General features: G+C 50.0%; 1 protein-coding gene across 3 annotated transcripts; it reads left to right on the forward strand.

Annotated features, from left to right (window-relative positions):
* Window positions 1-182: 182 nt before the first annotated feature.
* LOC104358075 (cartilage intermediate layer protein) lies at window positions 183-12519 on the forward strand. Of its 3 annotated transcripts, XM_032994348.2 has the most exons (9): window positions 184-690; window positions 2392-2518; window positions 3713-3796; window positions 4776-4829; window positions 6271-6456; window positions 7630-7944; window positions 8053-8161; window positions 8628-8785; window positions 9425-12519. In XM_032994348.2, exons 2-9 carry the CDS (start codon window positions 2458-2460, stop codon window positions 11764-11766), a joined length of 3309 nt encoding a protein of 1102 aa, XP_032850239.2. In that variant the 5' UTR covers window positions 184-690; window positions 2392-2457; the 3' UTR covers window positions 11767-12519. The 3 variants fall into 3 exon arrangements, with proteins under 3 accessions (XP_032850240.2, XP_032850239.2, XP_032850241.2); XM_032994349.2 differs by lacking the exon at window positions 4776-4829 and having other exon boundaries at window positions 183-690; XM_032994350.2 differs by lacking the exons at window positions 4776-4829; window positions 6271-6456.
* The last annotated feature ends 532 nt before the right edge of the window (window positions 12520-13051 follow it).

Genomic DNA, 13051 nt, shown 5'->3' on the forward strand with positions numbered 1-13051 from the left:
ATTTGCAAGGATGATCCCGCCTCTGCAGCTCTGTGCTACTCCGGGTGTCCAAACCAGTCTGGCTTCATCCCACATCCTCACAGTATCCTCATTTGACCCCTGCCAGAGCCAACGCTGGCGTAGAGGCGAGTGGGCAGTGTGGGGGATGGCACCCAGCTGAGCTCTGCCCCACTCCTGCCAAGCGTGGGAACCCCACGGGCGACGCTGGGTGGGCAGCGGGCACCGCATTTGTCCCCGATCGGGCAAGAGCCAAAAAAGCAAGCCTGAAATTCATTGCGCTGCGTGACTGTACGCTGTACCTCCATCTTCAACGCCCAGCAGCATCTATTTTGGATCTGAACCCAAGGTGAACCACGAGCAGTGATGGTGCTGTGCTGGGACGCGGTGCCCACACCGGGACGTGGCACCCACACTGTGCCCTGCCCTGCTGCCAGCAGCACCCTGCCATGTCGTGGCATTGCCGCCAGCCTCCACGGCTGCTGTTTCGCTGAGGGTTTGTGTTTACCATCACCTTGCTAAGGGATTATTCAGCCTGCGGTTGCCTCGCTCGTCCGATCTGTTTTTGCTCGCGGCCGGTGGCTCGCTGCCATCCCCTAAGCTACACGCCGGGCTATATAAGCGACCTCGCTGCCTCGGCTGCGGGGAGGCTCGTGCGCAGCCCGGATCGGCGGTGGTGCCGGGGAGGTTTCGGTAAGCTGCAACTCTCTCTCTCTTCTTCCCGAGCGGCTGCAAATCCCTTTAACCCACAGCTGACAAGCCCCCGCTTTGCCCCTGGACCACAGCTCGGCTAGCGGCTCTGTGGCAAGAGGACTAGACTCTCCTTAATTGGGGTTTTTATGGTTTTTGTAGGTAAGAGAAAGAAAGAAAAAAAAAAAAAATCAAACAAACAACCCTGCTAAGTTTTTCCCCTTTGTCGCAGCTAGCGGTTATATAATTTTCCTGTGTTATTAAGGCAGCATAATTAAGAACAGCTGTGATTAAGGGCGAGGTGGAAATTAATTGATGAGCAGATGAAGGCGCAGAGGCTGCAGGCTGGAGAACATCGGTGGGGACGCGGTTTTGTGTCCCACTTCTTGGCTCCTAGTCCCAGCTAATGGGTTTGGGGCAGGGTTATGGGGACAGGAGTGTTTTGCTCACACGGGGCTGTTCGATCTCCCGCGGCTCCGTCCCACGCCAGCTCCCCCAGCCCCCTGCCAGAGGGGATGCGGGTGATGCCAAACCCTCCCTGCCGCCAGGACCTGGCTGCTTGATCCCCCTTTTTCCCAGTATCGCGTGTCCTGGGGACAGAGGGACATATCCCGTCCCAAACCCAGCACCGAACAAGTCGCAGCCAGCTCCCAAATAGCCACTGAGTGGGAAAAAGGCTTTAAGCCTGGATTAATTTTTCCTGGTTATTGTCTGGCTGAGAGTTCATGACCCCCCCTGTAAGCCCACAAAACACCGCTCATGTGTTGCTTGTTATTTTTGCTTGACTGGGATTTGCTGAGCCGTAATCAAAGTATTTCCTAGTCCCACATGTGCTGGTCTCAGAGGGGATGGTTAATACCGCTTACAAGTAACAGGGTGTTCTCGCTGCCAGCTGCTTTTTATGAGCCTCATTTTGGGGGTAAACTGAGGCACTGAAAGGCTGAGGCAACATTTTCCCCCCCAAGTTCATTAATTTGGGGTGCATAAAATAAAGCACCTGCAATTCCAGCTGGTGTCACTTGGGATAACACCAGCTCCATGGGTACCTTCAGAAATTAAATACCCAAAGTGTTTGATGCTGCAAGGCTAAGGGACTTGCTTAAAACAAAATTTGGAATTGCCGAGCTGGGGAAGAGCAACACAAAGGCTCAGTCCTTCATCTCTGCATCCAGAAAAAGGAAAATATTTGGCTTCTTGCTCACATTTGCAGCAAAGTCTTGGCTTGTGCACAGGGTTTTCTGCTTTCCGAGGCTCTCTGGAGCCCTCCCCACGATCCTGTGATGTACTGGGGTAAGATGTTGTCACACTAAGCCCAGTTTGCAGGCAGAGGGATGGAGGCAGGCAGATGTCCCTGCTCGTGTGAGGGGCAGAGAGGGGTGCTGGAGCCCTGTGGGCTGTAAGAGCATCTCTGCAGAAGTTTAAGCTATTAAAAAGCGCTTTAAGGTGATGTTACAAAGCAGCACTCTGCAGAATAGATTTGGGCTCAAATGTGACTGTGAGAAGCAGAGAGGATACAAACACAGATGTGGAGCCCCTGTTCCTCCCCCCTTGGGGTGTAAGTGGAGAGCTGCTGGGGGTTGGTGTGGGGGCAGGGTGTTATAAACAGCCCCACGGTGTGTTTTGGACTGGTTCAGCCTGGGAGAAGCTCTCTGAAAGCAGTAGGACCCTGGATGAGCCTCAACATAGCCGGGCTTGTCTCTGCAGGTCTGGGGAAGGTGTGGGACGGCTGCGGATACTCCAAGAAGCCCCTAGTCACCTCTGGAGACAACAATGGTCACCGTGAAAGGATGGATCCTCCTCTTCCTCCTCCTGGGAGCCACATCCATTTTAGGTGAAGGTTAAATGTTTCTATTCCCATCACCGTGCTGTCCCCTGCCCTCGGGCACGCCAACATGAAGGCACGTGTACCGGTGGCTGCTGAGCCAGCAGACGTGGGCCCGACAGCGATGCCGGGCACTGTTCAGGGTCGGTGTGGCATTCGCCTGGCCAAACAACTTCCAGGGTAGGGCTGGTGCCCATCCAGCCCCCTGACCATGGGCAAAGCCTGCCTGCAAGTCAGCCAGCCTCTGGGATGAGCCCCCCTGGCACCCCAGCTCCTGTCCTGGTTCCCCTCTGCTCCGACCAGACCCACCCTGGCTGGTGCCTTATCCATCGCCCGAGCACAAAACCACCCCAGCCTCCAAGCTAAGCCCTCGGGAAGCAGCGACGTGGCTCTTCTCCAGGAGAAGATGCTCTGGAGCAGCAGGATCTGTCCGCTGCTGGCTCAAGGCAGGTGGCGCATACCAAAGCGCTGAGCAATAAGCAACCTGCCCCTCTGCTCTGTTGGGTCTTGCAGAGCAAACCTGTTTGCAGGCTCTTTGGATTTGTTTTCTGAGGCTATAGAGGAATGTTACCCTGAAGTGCTCTGGCCAGATGCCCAGGGACAAGAACAAGGAGGGTCACCTCGTCTCTGAGGAGGTGCCCAGGAGCCCTGCTGAGCTCCCAAGAGCTGGGCACAGGCAAGAGCCCAGTGTTGGGCAGATTCGGGCTTAGCATCCCAGTTTAAATGGGACTGGTCCCAGCAAGCAGCCCAGGAACCAGACATGACCACCCGCTTCCTTTGGGCACACAGGCAACCAGCAAGTGCAGAAACCAGTCCGTGTCCCACAGCAACAACCAACCTCATCCACCTCAGGTTCGTTTCCACCAGCACAGGGAGAGGCAGGGTATATTTTATATCTCCAGCTATAAAAAGATTATTTGATCTGAGCTGCTCCAACTCAGAAAACACAACATTTTTTTCTTGGATGCTAAGAGAAACGGTAAATTTTTATCGTACCTGAGCCACAGTGATGCTGTGGAGTGCCTCTGTCATGCCCTTCACTTGGCATCTCCTGCACAGCATCCCCCAGGAGCTCTAACTGGTGGCTCAAACCAGCCACCACCCAACAGTAAATCTGAAAAACTAAGCCTAAGGATACCCAATTCCTTGAATCTAGTTAATTTATTATTAATCTAATTTCTTCTCTAATTTATTGACCCTTAGGTCAAAGGCTTCTGAAACCAGGCCTCAGCAGGATCCAGATAGGACAGAAAACCTTCAGCCCACTGGTAATGCTCAGCTTAGAGAGTAAGTTATTTCTCAGCTCGGACAGATTTCCCTCGCCGGGACAAGGGGTGTTTACACGTGTATTATTTTTTTTCAGCCTTAATTTACAACCGAACAATATTATTTGAGTAGATGACGATATTTAGGCAATGGAATAAATGTTAATCATCCGTGACATCCTGTAGGGTTTTGGCTATCACTGGCACACGTTGTTGGCTCCTCTCCTGGAAAAGTGAAGGTCAAGTGTGTGACCACGGCCCCGACTCCTATGGGAGGCACGCACGGGCTGGGAGGGCTAGGAGAGCCCAGGGATGGGCAAGCACATGTTCTGACCTGCCTTTCCCCGGTTTGTGACACCATTGCTTTAGAATTAAAGCCCGTGGAGCATTAATTACCTGAAAAACCCCCTCTGATCATTAATCCCCAGGAGATACCCTGACCCCTCAAGCTTTACTGCCCAAGGCTCGGGATTGAAATTCCAGCAGGCACTGAAAGGGCTGGACATGCTGATGCTGTAGCGGAGGGATTAAGGGACTTTCCCAGCCTCCCGTCCCGCTCCCAGCAGCTCTCCCAGCCACTGGGGACAATCAAAGCACCGAAAACCTGGACACTCAGAGAGAGGTCCCCTCTACCTGCAAAGAGGGATTTTTAGGAAAACGACCAGGAAAATTGCTTTCCCCTCAAAGTGGATGGTGCAAGGCAATGATGTTGAGGCTGGGGTTCTCAGAGCAGAGACCCCTGCTTCTCTAGGGAGAAGTAAAGCAAAAATCTTGATTTTTTTTTTTTCTTTTTTTTTTACCGGCACAATTGGAAATTAAAACATCTGCCCTTGGCAGTAGTGAGCTGTAAATTCAGTTTTCGCTTCCAGGAGAGGGTGTTACAAGACCTGGTCGGGTTGAGCAGCCGGGCTCGGTGCAGCTGGGCTGGCGGGAGGGACTGGTGCTTGGCCAGGGAGAAGGCAAACCCTGCCCAAAACACCCCACGCGTCCTCTGCCCGCAGGTACGAGGAGCAGCTCTCGCAGGGGAGACCCAACCTTCACCTACGCCAGACGCAGTACGTTCCTGCCAGCCGGTACCGCGGGGTAGCCCCGTCCCTCCCCATATCCCTGCCAGCCCTCGAGCCCTTCTGCTTCTCCCCCATCCTCCACTTTCTGCTTTTTCTGCTGTCGAGGTGCTACCTAGAGACATATAATGCTGTTTTTCTCCACAGGACTTCCCCACCTCCTTTTTACTGTCACCAGCCCTGCAGATTAAAGCAGCTGATCCCAAACAAGTTTAGGATTTTACTGAGACCCCACTTTAACCCTCTGCATATTAAATTTTTGCTTGGGGAGAGTACAGACAGGCATTTATTTGTGTGCTGCCTAGGCAGGGACCACATCCCCAAGCCCACCCCCTCCTGCATCCCCCAAATTGCTAAATCAGGTCTATGGATGCACCACTCGGGATGCTGAACTGGAGATGCTGAAGTGCCAACAGATTAAAAGCTCGCCTGTCTAAGCCAAGCTCTCACTCCAAGCCAGACATGATGCTCCCGTGGCTGCTGTCATTTAAATGGTCTTTTCAAGCCACCTGCTTCTGTAAGCCAGGGGTTCATTTTCAGCCACCCCTATTGAACAGCCCAGCTGTGTGCCTGTCTGCCTTTCTAGGAAATAACCCAACCTGGTTTATTACAAATCGGGTGGAAGGGTAGGTGTGGGAGATGGCATGGCACACGCCTCCAAGAAACCTTATTTTTAGAAACTTCAGTCATAAGTGCATCCTCATAAACATTATTAGAACATTGTCATTTTAAAATAAATCCAAACCACAGACTTGGAGTGGATTTCATCCACTCAAAGCAGCTTAAATTAATACCATCTAGTAGCCCGGTTAACGAAATTCTTTTCAAAACCTAACCGCATATTAAACCCTCAATAAACCCTCTGTGTTTTACAAATCAGCTGGCCCCTAACATGCTCAGCCTGCTCAGTAGCATCTTAGGCTTCTGCTTTGCACACAGTAAAACTGGTGCTCGCAATAGGGGACACATTCCCCCTATAGAGAACATATGTTGAAGTATGGTTAAAGACATTCAACATGATCATACCAACAACTTTACTCTTTGTTTTTTGTTTTTATTTGACCAGATTTGAAACGCAGGCAAGCGTTGCCCCTCAGTCAGCGTTTAAATGACAATGTGTGTTTGATTTCCTCTCAGCCAAAGTTATTCAACACTAAGCATGAGCTGTGTGCACTTTGCTCCCCTTGAGTTTATCTTAATCATCCTGAATTTGGTAGCCTGCGGGGAATTAAGTCAAAAGCCTTCAGATGCCTTCTCCTGCTTTATTTACCAGCTCCCTGAGCATGCTTTGAGTTTGTTTAATCCATGTGGTGCGTAATACCCAAATGTGTACTCTGAGCTATATAGAAGCTGATAAGAGAACAACTGCCTGTTTTTTGGCAGCTGTACGTGTAACGTGCATCTCAGTAACTCGCCACTGATGTTATTCAAGGTCCACTGGTGCAAGATTCAAAAAGGTTTTTGTCTCCATGGTCGAAATGGAGCGAGTGCTCAGCAAAGTGTGGCCAAACCGGTGTGCAGAAGCGTACCAGATCCTGCCTAGCTGAGCGCCTCGGGGGCGTGCACTGTAATGAAGCAACTGAGGAAGGGCGGCTCTGCATTGGACATGTTTGCTCAGGTGCTCCTATAAACCTCACTTACGGGCAGGGTTTGATGTCCTGACCTCACCACTGTGTAGACGTTGTACTCCCTCCGCTGTTGTTTTACCATCTTCCTCCCTTGCCAGAATTTTGTGACGCCAGTGCCTTCCCGAGCAGGGCTGGTGAATACTAAGGGAGCAGAGCATGGGGTGTTTCTAGACAAATAGCAAGATAAGGGGGGGGGGGGGGGGGGGGGGGGGGGAATCCAGATATGAGGAATCATCAGGGATCCATAAATACCCTGGGGATATAGAAAAAAATAATCCCATTAATCTTGTTATAACAGCAGCTTTCAAGGTGAAGTCAGTGACTGCAGGCAGCTGCCTCCATGCAATCTCCAGGAAGAAGAGTTGGGAATATCGAATTGCCACAGCCCCTGCTGAAGGGGCTTGTAATTAATGTCATTATTCTTATAATTCCCTCTTAAACAAATAATCCTGAAAATAGTCCATATTTTCTCCAGGAAAGTTGTTTCAGGTTTTCCCTGATTTCTTCCATTTATTCAGGTATAAAAAAAAAAAATTATCAGGTAGCTGCTGTACAAGGATGCTCTGCGATTGTAAAAGGAATGACCTGAGCCCTTGGTTAGGAAGAGACACATTATTATTTAGGATTAATTGCTATAGGTAATGAAAATGTTTCAGAATCAATGTTTGTGAGGCCATTCATTAAACCCATCAGGTAATGCTTATTTGGCAATTAACCTATGTCCTGCCCTAGCCAGGATACCACTGAATAAGGGGAGACAGATTTTAAGATAGACCAAAGTCACAACTTTTAGGCATAAGTTTGTAACAGAAACCTACAAAATTTAAGGCATTTGGATTTGTAATTTTGCCAGGGTTGAGCTCACATGCTGATCTGGATTCAAATTTCCCCGAAATTCAGCCCTTTGGGGAAGGCAAATAACAGTTCCTAGCTGTAATTATATCCACGTGGCTGCTTTCTACTAATTGTCAGGTTCGAAATTACATCGTCACTGTGTTTCTAATGCACAGCTGTTGATAATCAGCAAAAATATGTTTTGGGCACAATTTATTCCTTATGAAGTATCTGCCTTATTGCATCTAAATTAAAAGCAGACACAAGACCGTGCCATGAGCGTTACGGGGACTCGGGGCTGCTTTCTGACTTGCCTGCCTCTCCTCCAGCCTGCAACATCACCTGCCCCATGGGTCGCGTTAACGCCGACTGCGACGCTTGCATGTGCCAGGACGCAACCCTGCACGGGAAGGTCTCTCTCGAGGATGGGTCGCCCGCTGCCGATGCCCGGGTCTACCTGCAAGCCAAGAAACTCAAGCTGTTGACAACGGCTGATAACAGAGGCATGTTTAGGATCCCGGGGGTTTGTCCCGATGGCAAAAACACCCTTAAAATAAAGAAAGCCAAGTATGCAACAGCGACTGTCACCGTGCCCAAGAGCAACAGAAGAAACCTGGCAATCCAAGTGCAGCTCCAACGATCAGGTAGCCCCAAAGAGAGAGGGAATGCAGGAGGCTTTACACAGTAATCAGAAATAAACCATGATTTTAAGAGGGGAAGAGTAACGAGATGGCCTTTTCCTCCTCCCACAGGCAAACCCTACATTTTAAGGAGCCCCGAGGACAAAGCCAGGAGAGTGGGACAGAGCGTGTCGCTCTGCTGCGATGCCCTTGGGAGGCCGGCCCCCGACCGCTACCTCTGGTAAGGAACTGGGATTTGATCGGACAGAAGTCTTACCTGCCCCACAGATTAAATTCTTATCTCCTTACCATCTCCATAAAGGTGTGGGGTTTAGCTATAAAACAGCTAACTACACCAAGAACTGATTGCTGGAAATTATGGTTTCCTCGAGATGTACAGAGCTGGCATTTCTCACAGGTGTAGTAATGTCATCTGCAGAGGGACTTACTGGGAAAAGATACAAATAGGAGTTTGAAAAACCTCGGCAGGCACAGCTGGCAGCTCTGCCTGCCTGGCAGCCACATCTCAGTGCTGCCAGGGGAAGGGGAATAGCTTTTAGGTGATGCCACCTAGCCAGACTACAAATGGGGAAACTGAGGCAAGAGGTCCGGCAAAATCCACATGGCAGGCTGCAGGATTAGGCCATTGCTCTGCTCCAGCCAGACAGTCAGCCTCTGTCCCTCAACTGCCTGCCTGTTCCTGGCAGGTACCACAATGGCTCACTGCTGGATCCCTCCTTATACAAATATAAAAACAACCTGATTCTGAAGAACCTGAAGAGAGACCAGTCTGGAGAGTATTTCTGCAAGGCCAGCAGCGCTGGGGGGTCAGCAAAGTCCCAATCTGCCAAGCTTGCAGTCATAGGTAAGAGAAAACGTGCATGATGCTCTCCAAGCAGCTGGGGAGGTGGTTGAATGCAGAAACCAGAAGTTGTGATACATGTGGGAGAGAAAGGTTGCAGGAAAAATATTTGAGGTTTATTTCATGCGTCTGTTAGCAGATAAGCTTGCACGAGCTGGTTATGAACCAGATGCTCTCTACAAACTGGAGCTCTGGATTGCAGGTGACCTGCCAAGCTCAATCTGCTGGTTTCAGCAGATTTCTCACTGTACTTGCTGCCTGACATGTGAATATTTCTGTTTGTTTAGGGTTTTTTTAAAATCTTGGGACACGTTTTAGTCTGTCCGTAGCCATAAAACAAAGCAGCTGCAGAACATCTAGCTGAGGGTGGGCTTGGATGGCAGCGGTGGGTAAGCAGGAGCTGGGATGCTCCTGCAAACAGCACTGCTCTTAATCAGATACCTAAAGTTAAAGCTGAGCACCTGCTTCACCAAAACGGATGCCAGATGAATTCAGCTAACCAAAATCCTGCAAAACATCTGTTTTATGGCTGCAAAAACCTTACTGTTATTGGAAGCAACGTTTAGCTCTGAGGGTTTCAGACCACATCGTGATGACTATACAATTATTTCATGCTGCTCATTAAGAAATCCTATTCAACAGGAAGACAAGAGGCAGCCTGCAACTCCCAACCCCAAAGCCACCTCATCCGACTTCCTCACGACTGCTTCCAAAAAGCAACAAACTCCTTCTACTACGACGTGGGCAAGTGCCCAGCAAAGACCTGTGCTGGGAAGCTGGATAAAGGACTCCGGTGTAAGGACAACATCGCCTACTGCTGCGGGGTGTCCAAGATGGAAACCAGAGACATCTCCTGCAACGGGTACACGCTCCCCACTAAAGTCGTTGTAGAATGTGGCTGCAAAAAATGCACCGAGACCAAAATAACGGTTCGAGGCAGAGCCACAGCAGCAGATAACGGTGAGCCACTGCGCTTTGGCCACATCTACATGGGGAACAAGAGAGTGAGTATGACTGGCTACAAGGGAACCTTCTCCATCCATGTCCCAGCAGACACGGAGAGACTGGTTCTAACTTTCGTTGATCGGCTGCAGAAGTTTGTGAACACAACGAAAGTTCTGCCCTTCAAGGAAAATGGAGGCGCTGTGTTTCACGAGATCAAGCTACTAAGAAAGAAAGCCCCCGTTACGCTGGAATCCACTGAAACCAACGTGATTTCTTTGGGCGAAATGGAAGAAGATGATCCAATTGCCGAATTAGAGATTCCACCCAATGCATTTTATAGGAAAAATGGAGAAGCCTACAGAGGCAAAGTGAAAGCCAGCGTGACATTTCTGGACCCAAGAAACATCTCAGCGGCCGCTGTGACACAAAGTGACCTGAACTTTGTAGATGAGGAAGGAGATGTATTTCCACTCCGCACATACGGCATGTTTTCTGTGGACTTCACTGACGAACAGGGCACCGAATCTCTTAATGCTGAAGAGGTGAAGGTTCATTTGGATGCTGCTCAGGTCAAGATGCCAGAGCACCTGCAAGAGATGAAACTTTGGTCCCTGAACCCAGAGACAGGATTATGGGAAGAAGAAGGGGACTTCAACCTTGAGAAAAGCAACCGGCGCAAAAGGGAAGAGAGAACGTTTTTGGTTGGGAACATGGAGATCAAAGAAAGGCGGCTTTTTAACCTGGACGTCCCAGAGAGCAGGCGGTGCTATGTCAAAGTCCGAGCTTACAGAAGCGAGAGATTTCTGCAAAGCGAGCAGATCCAAGGGGTTGTGATTTCTGTTATAAACATGGAGCCACAACCAGGGTTCTCATCCAACCCCAGAGCATGGGGCCGTTTTGACAGTGTGGTTACTGGTCCCAACGGTGCCTGCGTGCCCGCCTTCTGCGACGAGCAAAACCCCGAGGCCTACGCAGCTTATATCTTGGCGAGCATGGGGGGCGAAGAGCTCGAAGCTGTGCCCTCTGCTCCCAAACTCAACCCTAATGCTATTGGGGTCCCACAGCCGTATCTCAACAGGCTCAACTACAGGAGAACAGACCACGAGGACTCCAACACAAAGAAGACAGCATTCAGCATTAACGTGGCCAAGCCAAGCCCTAATTCCCCAGAAGACAACAACGGCCCTATTTATGCCTACGAAAACCTAAGAGAATGTGAGGAAGCTCCATACAACGCTGCTCACTTCAGGTTTTACAGGATAGAGGGAGACCAGTACGACTACAACACTGTTCCCTTCAGCGAAGATGACCTCATGAGCTGGACTGATGACTATTTGGCATGGTGGCCCAAGCCCATGGAATTTAGGGCCTGCTACATTAAAGTAAAGATAAACGGACCCCAAGAGGTGAACGTAAGGTCTCGTAACATGGGTGGGACGCACCCGCGTACCATTGGCAAGCTCTATGGCATCAGAGACGTCCGCAGCATTCGTGACTCCGAGCAGCCAAACGTGTCGGCAGCCTGCCTGGAGTTCAAGTGCAGCGGCATGCTCTTCGACCAAGACCGTGTGGACCGCACGCTTGTGAAAGTGGTCCCACAAGGCAGGTGCCGCCGAGAGAGCGTCAACAGCATGCTCCATGAGTACCTGGTGAACCACCTCCCCATGGCTACAAACAACGACTCCAGTGAGTACACAATGCTGGCTCCTCTTGACCCGCTGGGACACAACTACGGCATCTACACCGTCACTGACCAAGACCCGAGGATCGCCAAGGAAATTGCCCTGGGCAGGTGTTTCGACGGCACATCTGATGGTACCTCCAGAACCATGAAGAGCAACATCGGCGTTGGGTTGACTTTCACCTGCTCGGAGAGGAGCACAGCAGAGCAAAGCATCTTCCAGTCTCAGAGGACCTCGGGCCAGCAGTCCATACTGGCTCTGCCAGGGGAGAGGCCCACGTACCAAAGGCAGCCAGCAAGCCGCCAAAGCACCCAAGGCAGGATCCCAATGAGAGGTCAACGTTCTCCTACCTACTAGAGCTGTATAGGAGCCTCAGTAAAGTTGCTCACACTTGATTAAATACAATTTGAAAGTAACATCTACCTGCTAATAACCTAATTCAAAGCTGGTAGGTGTCATTATTTCTGAGACATAATGAAGGTGCACTTTTCTTTTTTTTTTTTTTTTTTTGCACCAGAAAGTAAAGACATAAGGCAAAACTTGGGGCACAGTAGCAGTAGTGAGTTTGTGTCTTGTTAAATGCATCCATAAAAATCTTCTTTCTGCCTGACATTAAAGAGCTTCACATGATAGCCTAAAGGGAAGTCTAAACACACGATTCAATTAAGTCACGTACATAAAACACTCTTCTGTTCTGCATCTGCAGACTTTGCCAGCCCAAGTACCTGTACAGTAGTTGGTAACATGAAAAGGAGTAAACTAATTTCCTCATACTGAATCCAACTGCAAGGTTTTGTACTTGAAATGTAAGTATTTTATTTATTTCTAGCTTGTTTTAGAATGACTGTATTCAAGCTAAACTACCGGCAGCTGCACTTCTAAGAACTCACATGCTCGATAGCACAGAGAAGCCATGTGGATTTGTAGGCTCCACACGGATAAAACTACAGTTTTCTCTTGCTTCTTGCATTATTTGACAAGAAAATCCATGCTCTTATGATAGGGTAGGTTAATAAAAAAATTAATTTTGTAACTTTGACAATGCTGTGTTGCTTTTGTGTTTGAAATGCCCAAGTAAATAAACCATGTGTAGAGCTGACCAAAGACTAACCTGCAAAATTTCACCTTTCTGTTCACAGACAGGTCGCAGCTTTATCAGTGTGAGACTGCTCCTGGGTACGTGTGAGGGGTTTGGCGGGTAGCTGATGCTCCCCCAGGTCCAAGGCTTGGCCACGGCGTGCTGCGGTCAGGGAATCTGTCCCCAGGTTGAGATGTGGAGAGCCAGCAGCAGAGCTGGAAGAAGTGGAGCAGCAGGTCTGGGCAAGGGATGAACTAAGGAGGCAACAGCAAGGCTCCCGGAGTGGGACTAGATGGGGAGAGAAGGAGACTGGGAACCTTTGCTTTAAGGATGGTAGGAAACCAAGCAGTGCAGAGCAGGGCTGGGAGGTGCAGAGACAGGGAGGAGGTAGGCTTTTCTCCACAGTCAGCAGCAGCAAGCACGTCGCTGCACAAGAAGCTGCTCTTAGCTGAAGGTACAGATGGCCACAGAAGGGGTCAGACTGATCCATCTCCATGTGAGCTATTAAATTGCCCTATTAAACCCCTCCTAGAGCAGAACTGAGGACCTCACCAGCACAGAAGA

The sequence above is a fragment of the Tyto alba genome, unplaced genomic scaffold (genome assembly GCF_018691265.1).
Source record: "Tyto alba isolate M040663 unplaced genomic scaffold, T.alba_DEE_v4.0 Super-Scaffold_41, whole genome shotgun sequence".
Classification (NCBI taxonomy): Eukaryota; Metazoa; Chordata; class Aves; order Strigiformes; family Tytonidae; genus Tyto; species Tyto alba.